Raw genomic sequence first — 21,069 nt, 5'->3', positions numbered from 1 at the left:
ATGTTTGACTTTCATTCATTGATTTAATTAATTAATTATTAAAAAAGAAAAAATCCCAGGGGACTGTTTATATCTAGACTTTTCAAATCAGTCCACACTGCATAAAGTTATGTCTAGTTTGTTGGAGTTCCCCATCTCCATGCAACATATTGTGAGCTTGTATATTGGATATTGTCATTATTTATTGTGCAGAAAACTGAGCAAAGTATAATGTAGCTTAAAAGCGGTTAGACACTAAATAGAAGAACGGAACATACCAGAAAAGAACAGAATGGAACAGAATTAAATAGAGAACCGTTTCAAATGTTCTCATTAAGACGAGGGCACACAGGTGGCCGCTGAAATGAAATTAAAGCAAACTTTGTCATGTTTACTACACTGGAGTAAGACAAGAGCTAGCCTGTGACATCCATGAGGACATAGAGAAGCGAGCTATACGTGTGAATACCTGTTGGGTAGGAAGTTGCTTAGGGGCTGTTTACGGAGATAAAACATCAGGACTCACACACTGTAATGAGGAACCATTCATTCATGCAGTGGACAGGAGCGCACACACACACACACACACACACACACACACACACAAAAGATAGTCGTGCTTGTATAGACACATGCCAAAAACACAGTTAACCACGTTGTCAACCCAGGTGACCTTTGTTCATGGGAGAAAAAATGGGTAAAACGAAAAATAGCGAGAATAACATATCTGCTCACAGCTTGCACACACACACACACACACACACACACACACACACACACACACACACACACACACACACACACACACACACACACACACACACACACACACACACACACACACACACACACACCCTCACACACACACACACACACACACACACACACACACACACACACACTTGCCCACACTTGCCCACACTTGCCTCAAGCCACCTTCCTCTACACTGACCTTGCAGTCACTCCTCCACAGTTACCCCCCACTCTCTCCATCTTGCTTTCCACACTTCCTTTGACAGGTCTATAGGGGTTTAGTCAAGTGTTTAGGGTCTATAGGGGTTTAGGGTTTAGGGTCTATAGGGGTTTAGTGTTTAGGGTCTATAGGGGTTTAGGGTTTAGGGTCTATAGGGGTTTAGTGTGCTGTTGTCGGTGGGAAGGAATATTATAAAGCTGCTGCCGACGTCATTGTTTTGTCCTCCATTCATGAATAAAGGCGTTTTATTATTGTTAAGTCTGTACTGTTATTTCATCATTTCTTCCTCTCTATATAACATGTGTCGTCTCGTTTTGACTCCATTTCCCAGCATGCCAGTGTGACCCTCAGGGATCCCTCAGTACGGTGTGTGACGCTAACGGTGGACAGTGCCAGTGTCGTCCCAACGTGGTGGGCAGGAACTGTGACACGTGTGTTCCCTCCACGTACCAGTTTGGACCCAACGGCTGCAGAGGTGAGTGACTTCAACTGGAACCAAGTGTGTAGACACTAGACATCTCTGTGGCAAAACACAGGCTTATGATGTTATTGACACATTTTGGTGAACAATATGATCTTCATGAATTAAACACACTTTAACCCATTCTGAACGGGAACCCATTTTGGTGTCGGCATCATGTTATGCTTTAGCTATTGAAAAATAGCAGATCTACAAGCTCGTAGCGCGCCACCGAGTGGCGCGATACGAGCTTGTAGGTCTGCTATTTTTGAAAAATCGAAGAGCGACTGACATTTTTAGAATCTGATCTCAGGTCAGAATGGGTTCATCAGACCAGTGTGTGTGTCCAGTGGAAACCTCGTATGAATCTGATCTCAGGTCAGAATGGGTTAAAACAAATTTGAACGACATAGGCAATAGAGGATGGATGCATAAATCTAGTGAGTTTAACATTGTTTAATGTCGTTGAATACAATCAGATAGGACACTCAGTAGGCGTTCCCGCATAGCTTCTGGGTATGATGATGATGTCATGCACATAGCATACGCTCTATTACTATTACTAAGTTTGAAAAAGCACATAATGGCTACAAAATTCACGGTTGAGATGTTATCTGCGGACCATGTAATTGCCATCGATCAAAACATGATGGAACTCAAACACCCATGATATGAAGTTGAAAACCTGACATGGGAACCCATTGTGAGCATATTTCTTTGGTTTTAGGTATATATATTAGGGAGATTAATTGATTCATCGTTAATTGGATCAAAATCGCAATGTTGAGTGCAGGGCTACAGGCCGACCAAAGTGTTCCTGCATTATTGGTATTGATGGTAATGGTATCGGTTATCATTAGCCTGATTGAGGCAACATTTATGTGGAAGTATAACAGAATACAGGGTTTCCCCCCCCCCCCCCACAATGGTTGTGGAATATTGAATTATATTAATCGGTTATCATTTTGGCCACTTTTACACATCCCTACTGTATATTGCATTCTATTATTTCCCCATTAAATAATCCTCTCTCCTCTCCCTCCCTCCATTCCTCTCCGTCCCCACGACGCAGCCTGTGAGTGTGACCCACAGGGATCCCAGAACCTCTTCTGCCACGCGTTCACGGGCCAGTGCGAGTGCGTTCCGGGGGCGTACGGGCGCCAGTGTGAGCGCTGCCTGCCGGGATACTGGGGCTTCCCCCACTGCCGGCCGTGCACCTGCAACGGGCACACGGAGGAGTGCGACGCGCGCAGCGGACAGTGTCTCACCTGCAGAACGCACACCACGGGACACAACTGTGAAAGGTCGGTCAGCACGTTAATGCACTCAGAGTCAGACGATGGGGTTGATCGGGGGCGTTTGGTCATTTGCTTGTCCGCCCATAATATATGAGAACTATAAAGATCTGCACTGTAACATGTTGTTCTGTTTTCACAGACTACCGGTACTTGAATGCACTCTTGATCAGAGTCTTGTATACATTGTGTGATATTGATTTATTTCTGATTTATTGTTTATTATTTAGGTATCAGCGTGTTGGCACAGGAAATATTATGTACTTTAAAATCTCGTAAGGGATGAGCTGTGAAAGGCAGCCAGACACGGAAATAATGTCATTCGTTCATTCATTCATTTTTGCATTCATGCAGTGTGTTAATGACTGTTGACGTTTGACTACTGACAATAGGTCAATCTTATAATATACGCTAATCACTATACTTAAAATGCGATGATTGACCATATTCCAGACTTATATTACGGGCAAGTAGCTGCACAATATAAGGTTTACAATAAAGTTCAACACCCCATTAAATCTAATGCCATTTTAACTCCCATCATGCATCATGATGACTCAATGCAACCCAAATCCTCTTGTCATCCTCCCAGGTGCCTGGACGGTTACTACGGCGACCCCGTCCTGGGGTCCGGGGACCACTGCCGCCCGTGCATGTGTCCCGACGGCCCCGGCAGCGGACGGCAGTTCTCCGGCGGCTGTTACCGCGGCGGCCTGGGGGGGGAGTACCAGGACACGGTGTTCTGCGTCTGCAACGCCGGCTACAGAGGTAATAATAACCCATTCTGAACGGGAACCCGTTTTGGTGTTAGCATCATGTTATGCTTTATAGCTATTGAAAAATAGCAGATCTACAAGCTCGTAGCGCGCCACCGAGTGGCGTGCTACGAGCTTGTAGATCTGCTATTTTTGAAAAATCGAAGAACGACTGACATTTTTAGAATCTGATCTCAGGTCAGAATGGGTTCATCAGACCAGTGTGTGTCCAGTGGAAACCTCGTATGAATCTGATCTCAGGTCAGAATGGGATAATAATAATAATAATATATACGATTTATATAGCGTTTCTGGGTACCCAACGTCGCTTTACAGAAAGAAGTACAGACATATTTATTAGAAAACTATTTAAAAAGGTTAAAAACTAGAAATCAAAATCAAAAGAGGGTCAAACAAGAAGGGGGTGTGTGTGTGGGGGGGGGGTTATGTAGGGAAAGCCAGTTTGAAAAGGTGGGTTTTGAGTGTGCTTTTGAACATTTCGAAGGTGGGGGGGCAGCTCTGATGTGAGTTGGGAGTGAGTTCCAAAGAGAAGGGGCAGCCACTGCGAAGGCCCTGTCTCCCCATGTCCGTTTGTTGGATTTGTGGGGTTCCAGTTGGTTGGCAGTGCTTGACCTGAGGGAGCGGGAGGGGGCATGGCGGTTGATGAGTTCAGAGAGGTAGAGGGGGGTCTGGTTGTTGAGGGTTAAGGTAAGGCTGGAAGGAAAGCATGGTGGCATCAAACAGCTGCTACTAACCGCGTTCACCCAACAGAACCCCTCTGAACATCCACACACCACGGGCTGTGATTACATATCTGGCAGCACTTTTAGCCACGCTGGAACTTGTTTATTCCTCCAGGAAAACGGATATATGCGGAGTGTGTGAGGTTGGTTTCTGACGGAGGCTTTGTGGTTTTCCTTTCCTGTGATGTAAACACACTGAGGGTTGACTGTGGAATGTGAGATATAAGGCTGCATCTGATGAGATGTGTTATTATGCCAGGAAACGTGGAGGTAGTCGTTAATTTTACTGCGTGGGTTTAGGAGGGTGAGACTTGATCCTTCTCTGGATGAGAGAGTGTCTTTGCGGTGTTTGAACTGCATAATGGCTATGCTTTCACCTTTGTTCTTTATCTTTATTTAGGGGCTGAGCTGAGGTGTAATATTGTGTGTGCAGAGTGACACGTTGGACGTGTGAAAGGAATTAATTAATGCACTTTCTCTTCCGTCTTCCGTTTCCTTGTCTTGGGTTTCTGTGATTCCTAGTACGTCTTAATCTGGTTTATTCACTTAATTATCTCTCGCTGGGAGGATTTTTCTCTTACCAATGGGCTGAGAGCCATGTGTAGTCAGTACTAGTCAGGCAAAATACAAGATAGATTATTTTAACCCATTTTAGACCTGTTGTAGCCTATACGTTGTTATACCTTGTGTTGAGCGACACCTCTGTGTCTCATTAGTTGTTGCTATACAAGTAGCACCATGTTTTTAATTTCTGAATAAGAATTTGAAGGTTTTCCGAAAACTTGGGCATTTTTAGAATCGGCCTCAGGTCTAAATTGGTTAAAAGTATTTTCTGAATTAATAAATTCCCTGGTACCAGATTGGTAACCATGGAATGACTCTTATCAGGACATTCAAAGCTTCTTTGTGAAATGGTGACATTTATTCCACCCTAAACATTTAGAGTCTGTGTTTATGCGTTGGGAGAGCATGATGTTATGCCTATTCATCATGTGTTTTGGGGCCTGTGACTGACCCTACAGGGTGTGCCAGTCTCAACAAGGCCAATAAAACAGCTCACACACACACACACACACACACACACACACACACACACACACACACACACACACACACACACACACACACACATTGGATCATCATTGATTCATGAGTTGTCACTATAAACCGATTGAATCTCTGGATTCCACAGAAAACTGTGGTCACACGTTTTAGAATGCAGGGACCCATTTTAAGGCAGTAGCAGGGCAATAATATGTGAATTACCCTCCCATAAAACATGTCTGGCAATTGCCTTGTGAAAATCAAAACCTTTGTGTCATTATACAATATGTTAAACGTTAAACCTATCAATCCTCTTCACTCTTTCTTCGATTCTCTTTCTTTCTGCAGGCGCGAGGTGTGACGAGTGCTCCCCGGGTTACCACGGCAACCCCAGTGAGATCGGCGGGCAGTGCCAGCCTTGCCAGTGCAACAACAACATCGACATGCTGGACCCGGGCTCCTGCCACGCCCACACGGGGGAGTGCCTCAACTGCCTGTACTACACGGAGGGACACGCCTGTCAGAGCTGCCAGCTGGGATACTACGGAGACGCTCTGGTGCAGAACTGCAGACGTGAGTTATTCGGTTGTTGTTGTTGAAGTATGCATGCAGATGATGCCGGCCATTATGGCATATTTGTGGGGTGCAAACTAAGCCACCTCCACTGCCGCAAAGGTGTGTTACGATATAAATAGTGATGCTGTATGAGAAATGGAAATGTTTCTCACAATGCACACACATCACATTGTAATGAAACGCTTACTAGTAGTAGTGCTGCGCAATTAATCGAAAATAAATAATAATCGAGATCTAGATTCAGATACCATTTCTAAATTTGAGCCGGAATCGTGCTGCACTAGGTGGCTGTCCGATAAATCTTAGTTACTCTTTATGTTTTAGCTACAAGAGAGAGACTTTTTAGAGAGGTGTTAAGTCGAGCACAGGTGTTTAACCCATTCTGAACGGGCACCCATTTTGGTGTCAGCATCATGTTATGCTTTAGCTATTTAAAAATAGCAGATCTACAAGCTCATATCGCGCCACCGAGTGGCGCGATATGAGCTTGTAGGTCTGCTATTTTTGAAAAATCGAAGAGCGACTGACATTTCTAGAATCTGATCTCAGGTCAGAATGGGTTAATCAGACCCAGTGTTTGTCCGGCGGAAACCTTGTATGAATCTGATCTCAGGTCAGAATGGGTTAAAGCCACAGTAGTTATGGCTCCAGGTGCCACATGTTGAATGTAGTAATGTGCAGCAACTACAGACTAAAAGACAATAAATATTTACATGGAAAAAAAATGAGAATTGTGATCTCAATTCTTGCGGAGGAAAAAAATCAAGATTCACATTTGAGCAGAGAATGTGCAGCACTACTTAGTTAGTATTCACAAATAACCATCATTCCTGCCTGCATTGTAATGTATATATTCTGCCCACTCAGGATGCGTGTGCAACCACCTGGGCACCAACCCGGCCACCTGCCCGTCGGCGGGCGAGTGCCACTGCGAGCGCAGCAGCGGGCAGTGCCAGTGTCTTCCCAACGTGGTGGGCCAGTACTGTGACCTGTGTGCCCCCGACCACTGGAACCTGCCCAGCCAGAGGGGCTGCGACGCCTGCGGCTGTGACCCCACACACTCCTTTGGGACGTCCTGTAACGAGGTGAGACTTGTTGTAGTCGAGTCCACCCTAAAGCGGGTCCAAGTCAAGACCAAGTCCGTGGTCGGGCGAGTCCGAGTCAAGACAGAGTACGTGTGGGGAGGGGGTCGAGTCTGAATCGAGACTGAGAGCTGTCTATAAGCACCAGACTTATAATGTTAATTATATGGGCTCCTCATAATATGGGTATGATAAAATGATTCCATATTGCATTGTGACTCGTGACTCGAGTGGACTCCTGGGGGGGAAGAGTTCCGAGTCCCTTGGTCAGAGACCGAGTCAAGTCCAAGTAAAATGATATGTGCGAGGCCGAGACGAGACGGAGTAAATGAAAGTGTGGACTCGAGGCCGGACTTGAGACGAGTCAAGGACTCGAGTACTACTACTAACAGTACTTGTTGGAAAAGTAAAAGGGACACTGGGGGCGTGGGTCATATCATGATGGTGTTTAACGTCAAAGGCAGTGTTTAGAACACGTCATCCCGTAAGAACGTCGCCACATGTTTAACCCACACATCAGTTAGTCTTAGTGCTTGCCTGGCTTTATAGCTTATTCCTGGTATATGTTAAGTCGTGTGGTATTGTTTAGTGTTTTCCCTAACGTTCCCTCCCTTTGTGTTGAATTTTAAAGAATTGTTTTTGTTTATTTTCTGCTCTCCAGATAAGCGGTCAATGTTCCTGTATGCCAGGATTTGGAGGTCGGACCTGCAGGGAGTGCAGAGAGCTGTTCTGGGGCGAACCGGAGGTCAAATGCAACGGTATGTCATGCCTGTGTGTGCGTTGTGTGTGTGTGTGTGTGTGTGTGTGTGTGTGTGTGTGTGTGCGTTGTGTGTGTGTGTGTGTGTGTGTGTGTGTGTGTGCGTTGTGTGTGTGTGTGTGTGTGTGTGTGTGTGTGTGTGTGTGTGTGTGTGTTTGTCCATTTCTCTGTCTGTGTTGCAGGATCTCAAACCCTACATTCTGTACTTAGTTGACTGGCGTCTCCGCCAGGGCTCTATACTTGGTTTGCTCCTTTTTTCTCCCCCCTGCACCAAATCTTATCACTGAAGATAGCCAGTCTACAACAAGCTCACAACTTGTTGACATGTGCGCTTGTAGACATGCCACCAGAATCTAGGGATGTACTGTATATGGTTTAACAGATAACATTTCAGCCCACGCTAGATACCTTTCCTATCAGCAGTAGTTGGTTGGTTCCCCCCCCCCCCCCACTCGGTGTCTAATAGTCTATCGTGGGAAAGTGCCTGGCAGCTGTGGAGGACCAAACTCCCAGCATCTTAACCCATTCTGAACGGGCACCCATTTTGGTGTTGGCATCATATTATGCTTTATCTATTTAAAAATAGCAGATCTACAAGCTCATAGCGCGCCACCGAGTGGCGCGCTACGAGCTTGTAGGTCTGCTATTTTTGAAAAATCGAAGTACGACTGACATTTTTTTAGAATCTGATCTCAGGTCAGAATGGGTTCATCAGACCAGTGTGTGTCCGGCGGAAACCTCGTATGAATCTGATCTCAGGTCAGAATGTGTTAACAGTCGTCTGCAGCTCGTCGCGATATTGAGGCCAGATGTGCTCCTTTCACCCGCTGGCTACGTTGCCACGACGACCGGGCACTGCAGGCAGGGGATCTGTCTGAGCCTTCCAATATCACGCTGTCCCCCACAATGCACCTTTGTTTCTATAGCAGGGTCTCCTATACATGAGAGACGGGTGTCCAGCATAGTGCCTGCTGTAAAAAAAAAAAGAAAAAAAAAGGACCCTCTGTTCTTTTCTCAAGGCTATCTGAAGGCTGGCTGAGTGGAGCAGCGGTTCGCTGATTTATCTCAAAGGCCACATTCAGCTACCGAAATAAGCACATGAGGACAACGTGGCTATAGACTGATTGAATGGGTTTGTTACCTCCAAGAGGCCGGCCAGCTTCAGTGGATTCGTTTGTGTGAAATCATAGTTTTAGATTTTTCTAAAAAGTCAGCTGCATACATTTATATATTGTGATATAGCAACTGGAAATGTGTACTTTTGTCCTAATGCGCCATTCCAAAAGGGCATGAGACTTTCTCACACCATTTCATCTCGTCACCCATATGGTCAAGCCTCCGTCCGGTGTTCGGTGTTGCGTCTATCCAACTGTTCGGTAACAAACAACATTAGATTCCATGGCGGTGAGCGTTGTTTCCCAGACCTTTGGTTTGTTTGCCGGCCCGTAGCAGCTAGGGGGGGGAGTGCTGTAAGACGACAGGGTTTGTGTTTTCTGGAGAGGAGGACAGAGGGGCCCGTGTTGACAGGAGTCCTGACTGTTTGTTTGGAATGGCAGGACGAGGCAGGAAGTCTCCCTACTGCTCCCCCAATATCGAGTTTCCTCCCTCCTCTCAACCGGCGGTGACCCCCGACTCTGAATGAGTGGCCGTGGGACGGCCAAGCAAATGGCACTCTAAACCTTCATGGAGGAGGACCTGATGTTGGTTTCATCTTTACTAACGTACTGCTGATTCATGGAGGATGACCTGATGTTGGTTTCATTTGTACTAACGTACTGCTGATTCCAATGTTTCCAATGCTGGGAAACTGGTGGACACTTTGTGGATGTAGTTTTCTCCTACCATTATATTAATGATATACCACACTTTAAATCATCACCATTTTAAAAACCTCAGAAATGCATTGTGGAATGTGCTTTTACATGACTCTACTAAACGTTACAAGACACCGCACTATAATGTTTCTCTGCCACAAATGTGTCTTTAAGTGCATTTGAATTTCACTGACATGGCATGGCATGGCAAGGCTGGCAAAGGCTGTTCGAAAACAACCCCACTTGAGGACCAGTCTTCTGTCTTTGCAGTCAAAGCATCTTTTTTTACTTCAAAACCTAAAAAGAACTATGGAGTCTTGAGGTCACCATGGCGGTTGCCTGTGGACTATCAGTGGTCAGTTCCAGACCATTAGCACTAGCAGTGTTGCATGTCTTGGAGCTTTGGTAAACGGTTGCGTCAGCTGTACACCACTCCCCCCCCTCCCACCTCGCAGACAGTCCAATAGAAGCCAGATGGGAGATAGATGTTGCGGAGAGACTGACATTCCTCCTCCCCTTTATACTTATCTGCTATAATGCAGACCAGATGGTTCGTCAAACGGAAACGGCGGAAGGTCTCCTTGTCATTTTTTATTTCACTTCCACTCCCGAGATGTTCAAACGGCATAGCAGCAAACCTGCCTATCCTAGTTCAAAGTCCCTTCCTATTCTGTTTGCAAGCAACTAGGCATGACATAATAAACATTTAAAAGCCAAAGTCAGTGGAGTAATTTCCGTTTTGCAAGGCAAACCGATATTTCTAGGAACACTTATATTACATACAGTATAGTATTTTGGATTAATGAATATAATGCTTCATAACAGCGTTTTTGGTGTCTTATAAATAAAAGGGCTAGGTCGTAAGATAAGACATGGAACTAAAGGTCATTAATTCAGTCTTTCATACAGTCATAAAGAAGCTATCTTTAAATAAGCTTCTGCCTATTCCTTTTCGATCGTGTTTAAAGAATTGTTAGTTTTGTAATTGTCTAACTGAATAGATCGATATAAACCATTAATTAATTCATTCATTCGTTCGTTCGTTCATTCATTCATTCATTCATTCATTCATTCATTCATTCATTCATTCATTCATTCATTCATTCATTCATTCATTCATATAATATCACACTTCCATCAAACCTGGCAACCTGTCTTCATTATACTGCTTGACCTCAGTAACATTTGCCTTGCCACAAATGTTTAGTCTGCTCTCAGGGGCATTAGCTGGGTTGTCAAGCACACAGAGAGAGAGAGAGAGAGAGAGAGAGGGATAAACACAGCTTCCCCCTTCCACCTTTGCACCTGGCCTCTGTGGTCATTCTGTGTGTCAAAAGCTCTTCCACGGTGCAAACACAGTCTGTGCTTTAATCTGTCAAATTGGAGGGGAGGGGGGGGGGGTGGGGGTTTGTTGTGTGTGAAAGGGGGACATTCAGGTGAAGTGCCGGAGCTGTTGGGGCCCTTGTGTGCCGAGGAAGGGGCCTGACGGCATGATAAGCGATGATGAGCGAAGCGAACACCCCTCGGGGGGACATTAGCGCAGGTTCCTGGAGGTCAAATTCACTGCATATTTGCACTTGATGCCTGCTCTAAGTCTAAGGAGTTGAGCCTCTCTTCTCTTTAGTTATGAGAAGGAGGGACATTTAGCTGACAAGTTTATTTTGCTGACGTTTGTTAGTTATTTAATATTTCTATACCTTTTAGTAAACCAAGTACTATACAGTGATATTATATTTATTAGATGGCTGTTAGTAGTGTCCTCAAACGAGGAATGGATTTAAGATATCCTTTTGTCCTTTGTCTGTGAGGAGGTCTTGTGTGCATGTGCAAACATGACATGTCATGGACACTTGTCACCGATGCTCCTCAGAGTTGTGTTTGTTAAGACCACGGAGTCTTTTGTTTGACACACTCCACACACTGCCTTTGAACTGAACAAACATCCTCTTTCATCCCATTCCTCCTCTCCCCATCCCACCCATTCACTGAAGCCTGCAGACCCCCAGCGGGGTTATGGAGGTTGTGTGTGTGTGTGTGCGTGCGTGTGTGTGTGTGTGTGTGCGTGCGTGTGCGACATGGCAAGCTGTAACTTAACATTTTCACCTAGAAGTGGTTGATTACAAAACCAACTTTTCTGGAAACAAATAATTTTTGTGTGTTTTTAGTTTTTTACTGGTGATTTTTGAATATGTGGCTTGGATAAAAAGGTAAACCAGTAATACGTGCTGGTGTAATTTTCTTGAGTATAAATAAAGGTGTCCATCCGTAGACTTCACTGCAGAGACTTTTCTGTCATTGGGGAGCAGGGAAACAATAAAATGTGACATTATTCGGACAGACACTATGCAAATTGTGCAGTCTACAAGAGTGCAGTGTAATCAAATCATAAAAAAAGGTTTCTTCCCAGAATGCCATCTATTAAGCCATTTCTGTCTCTATAAAAACTATTGTCTCCGGTCACATTCCGTTGTGACCCCGTTTACAAAGTCTTAAGTGTGTTTACAATGTCATTTCCTTCATCTAACCACCGCCTCACTTTGAATTATAAAACCCCTCTTTTTCTTCTTTACAATGTTTGCCTTCCAGCGTGCGACTGTGACTACCGGGGCATCGCCGAGCAGCAGTGTGACAAAGCCAGCGGCCACTGTGTGTGCGTGGAGGGCGTTTCGGGGCCCCGGTGCGACGTCTGCGCCCGCGGCTACTCCGGCACGTTCCCGGACTGCCAACGCTGCCACCAGTGCTTCGCCGACTGGGACGTGATCGTGGGTCAGCTGGCCAACCAAACCCACCGGCTGGTCAACAAGGTGAACGCCATCAAGGCCAGCGGCGTCACCGGCCCCTACAAGCAGACCATCGAGAACATGGAGAGGAGCGCCGGGGAGGTCCGAACCATCCTGGCCCAGAACCCGGCCACTCAGCCACTGTCTGAGATCCAGGAGCTGCTGGAACAGGCAACGTGAGTCAACCTCCTGGTGGGAAATAATGTTGTAAAAACAACATTCAGCCTGCCATTCCTTTTCTGGGCATATAAAATAAAAACATCTGAAAATGTTAAAAAGAATAACCTACAAGCTCACTGTGGCCCCTTTTCCACCGGGGTTGAACCGGTTCAGTGTGTTGATGAATTGGTTCAGAACCCTAAAATTTGGTTTGGAACTGGAACCACAAAATGGCCGCCGGTCCTGTTTCCGTGAAAGCACCCAAAGTTCCAAGAATCTAGAACAAAACGGGTTCTAGAACCAAAATGATTTTGGTGGAAAAGGGGCCAATGTGTCATGATGCTATCTTATAGAGATCATCCATTTTCGTCACACAACCCCATCATCATACAACATTTGCCATGTGGATGTTATTTGGTTTCTCTGGTTGTTGTCTTCTGGAACATTCATTGCAACTTTCAGCGAATAGATTATACTGTATAGGGCTTAAGACTTTAAGGGTTATGGTTAGGGTGGTAAAGTGGCTAAAGGAGAGAGGGTCAGTGATGTGCTTTTTCTATTGTTTATTTCAAGTATATCTCATTGCTTCACAGTGACCTGATGTCTGAGATGAGTAACAAGTTGAACCAGACAGAGGAGACGTTGTCCCAGATCACCGAAGAGGACAACGGCACGGACACCAAGCTGGACGCTCTGAGAGAAGATGCACAGAAGCTGGAGCGTACCGTCAAAGAGCTGCTGGACCAAGTGGAGTTCATCAAGAACTCTGATATCAGGGGTAAGGAAGACACACAGAGGTAGCTCAATACAAACGAGATGTTTTGTTTTCATTCAGACATACGGCAGAGAGAGTCATTGATTTAAATTTACTTGTAAATTACAGTATATCAGAATATAAGGTTTTTACCATCTGTAGATATGTACTATTGTACTTTCACTCAAGTACATTTTGAATTCCAGACTTTTACTTTATACCATACCATACCACACCATCTTTATTTATATAGCACATTTAAATAACAACAATGTTGTAAAATTATTATTTAAAAACAAACAACATACAGTACACAGTTTCACTTTCAACATCAGAAACAGCTCATACTATGCTTGGAAATGCCACAGAATAAAGATCCGTCTTGAGGCGTGATTTAAACACCTGAAGGGTGCATGGGGCCTGTCTTATGTGCAGAGGCAGCTCATTCCAGAGCTTATGGGAGCTGCCACTGCTAAAGCCCGGTTCCCTCTGAGCTTCAGCCTTGATTTAGGCACCACCAGGTGGTAACAAAGTAGTTCTATATCGCAGTATTGAGTACTTTTTCCACCACTGGTGACGCCACCATACGGTATGGTATGAACCCAGCTTTATAAATCATGTCTGCGTGTGTGCTTATCATGTCTGCGTGTGCTTTCGGTCTGTTCCCAGGAGCAGCACACAGCGTGACCAAATACTACCGTCAGTCCGAGGCCGCGGAGGCTCGCGCCAACGCCTCCACCAGCGACCCCGGCAGCCCCGTGGAGGTCTCTGCCGCCCTGCGTCAAGCCACAGAGGACAAGATGAACAGCACCAAGGAAGAGTTCCTCAGGAGACACAAGCAGCATGCCAAGAGGATGGACGACCTGGCCGGAGAGCTGGAGACCCTGGACCTGTCCCAACTCAGTGAGAAGGTGAGGAGTTAAGACGTTACACCGCATTAGGGAGCTGTCTCCTCCCAGTGGGACGTGCGTCGAGGACCTCCCTAGGGAGGCGCCCGAGAGGCATCCTCCTAACCAGATGCCCGAACCACCTCAGCTGACTCCTTTCCAGGCGAAGGAGCAGCGGTTCTACTCCGAGTCTCTCTCGTGTGACTGAATTTCTCACCCGAGGGAGATGCCAGCCACCCGTCGAAGAAAACTCATTTTGTCCGCTTGTATTCGCGACATGTATGCGAGTGCATACATGTGTAATTATATTTGTGACCTCTTGTATAATGTAGTGTTTAACGCTTCAGTCTCCTCTCTGTTCTCACAGACGTGTGGCAGTCCAGCGGGCCTGGAGGCCTGCTCTGACTCTCCGTGCGGAGGTCTGAGCTGTGTGGACTCTGAGGGGAAGAGGCAGTGCGGCGGCGAGGGATGCGACGGCCTGGTCACTCTGGCCCACACCGCGTGGCAGAAGGCCACGGACTTTGACCAGGAGATCGTCTCTGCCATGGAGGAGGTGGAGAAGCTCTCAAAGATGGTGAGGAAGTGAACACAACCTCTGACGCATCATCACAGTGTTTCACCCTTTGTTTTCTCTGTTTTATCTGAAAGTTGTTGTTAAATTTAAAGTTTTTAGTTTCATTCATGTATATAATATGAAGAAAACCCTGCGTCAACATCAATTTCTACATTTTATATTGTTCATTTTTGCTGTTCAAGGCAAGCTAGTTAATTTGTTTGCTCAGTTTTTTTAATAGACTGGTATAGTTTTACTGAGGATAGGTTTAGGTTTCTGGTTTAAGGTCTTCAGTGTTCTGTACCATACACTTACGCATGGTAGGTTTAGGCAGAGTTTTACTGAGGTTAGGTGTAGGGTTAGGGTAAGTTTTAGGCATGGTTGCAAAAAACGAGAACTGTCAATCACGGCGACTACTGGCCCCAATCATAGCGGGGCTGTCCTAGAACTGCGGTGGGATCCATAACAACGCGCCAACCCCACCATGCTTTGTGTGTGCACAGGTGTCCGAGGCCAAGGTGAAGGCCGACGAGGCCAAGCTGAGTGCCCAGGAGGTGCTGCTGAAGACCAACCAGACCAAGCAGCGGGTGGACCAGAGCAACGAGGAGCTCCGCAACCTCATCAAACAGATCAGGGACTTCCTCACACGTACGTTTGGTTCCCCAGATTATTCTACCGTCTAATTTACCTGTGTAGTGTAGGTGGGTTCTATTGGTTATTGTATTGTAATTTGTAATAGCTCTTATACATCAGCTATATCTCTTAGTCACTTAGTGCATCCACATTTGATGACTTTATGTCGCTGTTACCACATTCTTCTATTGTGAGATATATGGAACTCCACACCTAGCCTGAAAGAGAGACCTTGTTCTCATAGATTCTCTCATTGCGTCTCATCATCTGAACATAATGAGAATTTAGACACACTCAGAAATCGTCTCCCCATTTGAACTGAGACTCCCTTCAAATCACCTCAAGGACCCTCTCTCTGTACTCGTAGTAGTCTAATGCAGTGGTTCTCAAACGTTTTAGCCCGTGACCCAAAAGAGAAATTAGACGTTTGCGTCGGACCCAAACTAGTGAAAATAGCAGATCTATAAGCTTGTAGATCGGCTATTTTCACTACTTCTTGAAGTGAGAAGTGTTTTTAATTCATGAACTTTCTTTTTGGGGACTGTTTTTTTTCTCCATGTTTTGAAAGAATAATAATTAAATACAAAATGTAGGAAGATAAAGGGTCCGCTGACCCACAAATGTTGGATGTTTGGGAACCAGTGGTCTAACGATGAACTGTGAACGTTGTCCTGTGGCGCCCTCTAGAGGACGCGGCCGACCTGGAGAGCATCGAGACCGTGGCCAACGAGGTTCTGGCCATGCAGATGCCCACCACGCCGGGCCAGCTGCAGAACCTGACCCACGAGATCAGGGAGAGGGTGGGAGACCTGAGCCACGTGGAGGACATACTCAACCAGAGCGCTGACGACATACAGAGGGCCGAGAGCCTGCTGCAGCAGGCACGCAAAGCCAGGTACCTTTTTGGGAATTATCCCATTCTGACCTGAGATCAGATTCATACGAGGTTTCCGCCGGACACACACTGGTCTGATGAACCCATTCTGACCTGAGATCAGATTCTAAAAATGTCAGTCGCTCTTCGATTTTTCAAAAATAGCAGACCTACAAGCTCGTATCGCGCCACTCGGTGGCGCGATATGAGCTTGTAGATCTGCTATTTTTAAATAGATAAAGCATAACATGATGCTGACACCAAAATGGGTGCCCGGTCAGAATGGGTTAAATGCACACTTTGTCGGCCAGGTTATATTTAGGTATTTTCTAGATGTGAATGCAGGGTGAATGACCGGCACTCTGTGATACACGGTACCAACCACGCTTGTACGGTAAATACCCAAAGATGCACTCACAGACATAGACACAGACTACTATGTTCAATCAGACAGTTCATTGACTAAGCTGCCAGCCCATGTCAAATGTGCCGTTTTCCGTAGGATGGCAGCGTTTTGACAGCACATTGAGAGCAGAATAATAGCAATCAGGTCAAAGATCTGCAACATTTTTGAGTGTGTGTGCTTGTGCATGTGTGCGCGTGCGCGCGCGTGCGTGCGTGCACCACGGAATGTGATGATTTGATTGGCTGAGCACGGAATGTGAGGATGTATGATGATAAGAGCACTGCACAAAAGAAGTTTCCGAAAGGAAAAATGAAGTTCTTTGAAGTTGAAGAGCGTCCCTCACTTCACACGAGTGTAATTTGTATGTATTTTTTTTATGACATAATGATAAAATAAATAACGTGTGCGTCTCTCCCACAGCAAAGAGGCGACCGACGTGAGGGACATTATGACATAATGATAAAATAAATAACGTGTGCGTCTCTCCCGCAGCAAAGAGGCGACCGACGTGAGGGACATTATGACATAATGATAAAATAAATAACGTGTGCGTCTCTCCCACAGCAAAGAGGCGACCGACGTGAGGGACATTATGACATAATGATAAAATAAATAACGTGTGCGTCTCTCCCACAGCAAAGAGGCGACCGACGTGAGGGACACGGCAGAGCTGGTGAAGCAGGCGTTGGACCAGGCTCACAAGGCCCAGGCCAGCGCCAGCGAGGCCATCCAACAGGCCACCGATGACATCAAGGACACCAACAACCTGCTCTCCTCTGTGAGTGGATACTGTACACTAGGCACATTGTCTTATTCATATTGCACTTTACATTGAAAGCCAAGCTCAAGGTGCTACAATAGGGGGTACAATCTTTGCAACAAATACCGGTATTACATCTAGAAAAAGGTCCATGAAAGATAAACGTTTAACCCATTTTGACCTGAGATCAGATTCTATAAATGTCTTCTACATCCTGACAGTTTTTTCTGAAAAAGCTATGTTTCTATGTCAGTGGTTCTTCGATTTTTCAAAAATAGCAGACCTACAAGCTCGTAGCGCGCCACTCGGTGGCACGCTATGAGCTTGTAGATCTGCTATTTTTCAATAGCTTAAAGCATAACATAATGCTAACACCAAAAATGGGTTAAAAGCGTCTGGAATCATTGAACATTAGAGTCATTGTCAATGGGAGGGAAAGAGATTAAGTCCTGAGAGGGAATTCACTTTAAGCTTCGCCCAGCTGGGTTACATGTCTTGCTCAGGGACACATAGTCGGGACCCGACTCAATGAGACCTTCTATTTCCCAAATGGCCTCTAAACGCTCAGCTATATGGCCGCCCCAAAATAGTATAGACGTGCCCGACCAACTGGCAGTATGATCTTTGAACTATCCTGTACCTCTCTGTGGTGACCACCAGGTGGAGTCTGAGACGGCGGATTCTGAATTCAAGTTGAACAACGCCACCCAGAGGCTCTTGAGGCTAGAGCAGGACGTGTCACTGATGAGAGACAGCGCCCAGAACACCTCGCTGAGTGTGGAGCAAACCCAACAAGACGCACAAAACATCACCCAGCTGGCTGAGAAAATCAAAAAGGTCCGTGGCATTATTTGTTCATTGTTGTAAGGTTCCACGTACCTGCTTTGGCATTGTCAGGCTTTGTAAAGGCTTTCTAAATTTAAGTACAGTTTAAGTATAGTACATAATAATAACAATTTTCATTATCATAATCAATCATAATTGACTGATTATGATTATGGGCGGCTGTGGCTCAGGAGGTAGAGCAGGTCGTCCAATGATCCCTGGGTCGGCGGTTCGAATCCCGGCTCCTCCTGTCCACATGTCGAAGTGTCCTTGGGCAAGACACTGAACCCTATACATTGCCTCCAATGAGTCGGTCGGTGTGAGCTCGCCACCATTGGTGTGTGAATGTGGGAAGTGAGGACGCTGGCGTCGACTGTTCGCCGCTTCACCTCCCAATGTATGAATGAATGAACCATTGTAAAGCGCTTTGAGCACTTGGAGGTAAGTGCTAAAGTGCTACATGGGACATTTTTGTTTTGTAATAGTTCCTCATGCCTTTTCATGTATGAATGAATATACGCAGGACCTGGACACAGACCTCTCTGATAAATACACAGCAGCAGAAGACTTGATCTCCCAGAAGGCAGCGGGCCTGGCTGATGCTAAGAAGAGGGCGTCGGCCCTGCAGCAGGAGGCGAAGGATCTGCTGTTACAGGCCAGTGACAAGCTAAAGCTGCTTAAAGGTAACGCAGTGTACTCACGTCTCACTCTCTGTCTCACTGAGGTCATGTTATTATCCTGACCCGTTACCTCACAGGCATCACACAATGTCATTGGCTGAATTGAATGTCATTGTGTAGTCTAGACAAAATTAGTTTTCTTCAACGGGGTGGCTGCGGCATCTCCCTTAGAGATAGGGTGAGAAGTTCAGTCGCACGAGAGAGACTCGGAGTAGAACCGCTGTTCCTTCGCCTGGAAAGGAGTCAGCTGAGGTGGTTCGGGCATCTGGTTAGGATGCCTCTCGGGCGCCTCCCTAGGGAGGTCCTCGATGCACGTCCCACTGGGAGGAGACCCCGGGGAAGACCAAGGCACAGTTGGAGGAAACACATCGACTCACTGGCCTTGGAACGTCTCGGAATCCCCCAGGAGGAAGTAACTAATGTTGCTCTGGAGAGGGAAGTCTGGAGCACTCTGGTGGAGCTGTTGCCCCCGCGACCCGACTACGGATAAGCGGTTGAAGATGGATGGATGGATCATTTGTCTGTGAGCCGATGGGCGCTGGCGCTGTTGATGTTATGTTTGTTTTAACCTGTACAGCACTTTGGTCAGCTTCGGTTGTGCTATATAAATAAAGTTTGATTTGATTTGATTATAATCACTCTGTGTTCTGTTCTGTTTGGTTCAGATCTAGAGCAGTCCTATGAGGACAACCAAAGGACCATGTTGGATAAGGCTAACCAGCTGGTGGAGTTGGAGAAGGCCGTGAAGGAACTGCTGGAGGAAATCAGCCAGAAAGTCACCATATATAGCACCTGTCTCTTCTAGAACACTGTTGTGCCAGATATTCTCTCTATGGGAGAGAGAGAAAGAGAGAGATAATTTGTAGCATCAAATCAAAAGTTATGAATTATGAAGTGTTAAGGGTTCCCACTGCAGACAATTAACTCCTGGACAATCTATCGCTTTGGAAAAGGTCATGGAAATTTTAAAGAGACCCAAAATGATCATGGCTGATTATTAATTATATTAATTATGAATTACCATTCATTACATATAGCCTACTGAGCTGAACCAACCAGTCATAGATCTATCATGAAAACAAGCTACAGAGAACTTGAGAAGTTTCAACCAATGGCCTCTGTGCTCTGTCTACATCAGGGGTGCCCAAAAGGTAGATAGCGATCTACCAGTAGATCACAACGGCTGTGCAGGTAGATCACATGGCATGCCCCTAAAGAATATTTAAATTAAATATATAAAAGACATTCTTGGCATCTGCCACTTGAATTAAAGGCGACTTGATTGATTGACATCAAAAAGCGCCTGTCACCTCAAATCCACAATGCAACATTTTGTTTTCAGTGTTGCTGTGCACAAACATTGGTAGCATTATAAATTGCCACATTTTTTAAGTAGCTCTCAAGTTAAAAAAAAAGGGTGGTCTACATAAGTGAAAAAACAATTAAAAAAACATACACATTCCATTTAATCTCTAAAAGAAAAGTTGTTATAAATGTATTTCAATGTTGTATACAGTATAACAGCCAACCCCACCCCATCACATTCAACTAAGAATGTCCTTTGATGTTTGTTTTTGTTTTCCAAGCTTCTAAACCAAAGTTTTAAAAGGGCTGAAAGCGTGAATGTATAAGGTTTAACCTATGTTTTATTAACCATGAGACTGCAAAGCTGTTTACCTCATTTTTTACTTTTTGTATTTTTCTATGCCATCTTGTGCAGCCGATTAGACCAAACACAAACGAACTTGAAACTCAATTGATATTTAATAAAGTTTGCCCATGGAAAAATATGTGACACAGCTTCTGTTATTTATTTTTCTTTTGCTCCATCTTTCAAGTCTTTCAAGTACAATGCGTTTGATATAAGTAACCAAAATATACTGTGCACTCATCACCTAGATTATGGATGACTTCATTTTGTGAATGTAATGTACTGACAGGTAAAGGTTGAGGCTTCTGCACAGCACATTGTGTAGCATGTCACTGTGCTATTACATTTAGATACTAAGCACAGACATGTTAGTTTAAGCTTTGTTGGAATTAATTGGGACAAGAAATCTAAAATAATCTGCCATAATTGTTATCAGCAGGAACAGACAGCAAACCGCATCGACACCCCAACTTTGAATAACAAAGACAGCTGGCCTTGGAGACGAACACAGAATGTATAGTCTTGACATAGTATTTTGCATATATGGACTAAAATGGATACCACACAAGTCTAGCTAGTTAGCAGGCATAGGGCTGTATTTTGCGTGTCTTAAGTACCAGGTCTTATTC

At 45.3% G+C, this 21,069-nt stretch overlaps 1 protein-coding gene across 1 annotated transcript in view; it reads left to right on the top strand.

The window, feature by feature from the left end:
- lamb1a (laminin, beta 1a) overlaps window positions 1–20,569 on the top strand; it is a 44,300-nt gene extending 23,731 nt beyond the window's left edge. Inside the window, exons 18-33 of the mRNA XM_083763275.1 lie at window positions 1,284–1,427; window positions 2,485–2,716; window positions 3,300–3,475; window positions 5,598–5,822; window positions 6,693–6,910; window positions 7,569–7,665; window positions 12,065–12,434; window positions 13,011–13,195; window positions 13,841–14,082; window positions 14,426–14,632; window positions 15,115–15,259; window positions 15,932–16,139; window positions 17,161–17,302; window positions 17,945–18,121; window positions 18,633–18,792; window positions 19,455–20,569. Coding sequence (XP_083619401.1) covers window positions 1,284–1,427; window positions 2,485–2,716; window positions 3,300–3,475; window positions 5,598–5,822; window positions 6,693–6,910; window positions 7,569–7,665; window positions 12,065–12,434; window positions 13,011–13,195; window positions 13,841–14,082; window positions 14,426–14,632; window positions 15,115–15,259; window positions 15,932–16,139; window positions 17,161–17,302; window positions 17,945–18,121; window positions 18,633–18,792; window positions 19,455–19,594 — 3,068 coding nt within the window. The 3' untranslated portion in view covers window positions 19,595–20,569. The remainder of the gene's footprint in view (window positions 1–1,283; window positions 1,428–2,484; window positions 2,717–3,299; window positions 3,476–5,597; window positions 5,823–6,692; window positions 6,911–7,568; window positions 7,666–12,064; window positions 12,435–13,010; window positions 13,196–13,840; window positions 14,083–14,425; window positions 14,633–15,114; window positions 15,260–15,931; window positions 16,140–17,160; window positions 17,303–17,944; window positions 18,122–18,632; window positions 18,793–19,454) is intronic.
- The last annotated feature ends 500 nt before the right edge of the window (window positions 20,570–21,069 follow it).

The sequence above is a fragment of the Protomyctophum parallelum genome (assembly GCF_964188405.1).
Source record: "Protomyctophum parallelum genome assembly, chromosome: 4".
Taxonomy (NCBI): Eukaryota; Metazoa; Chordata; class Actinopteri; order Myctophiformes; family Myctophidae; genus Protomyctophum; species Protomyctophum parallelum.
This window is presented reverse-complemented; position numbering and strand designations above follow the sequence as displayed.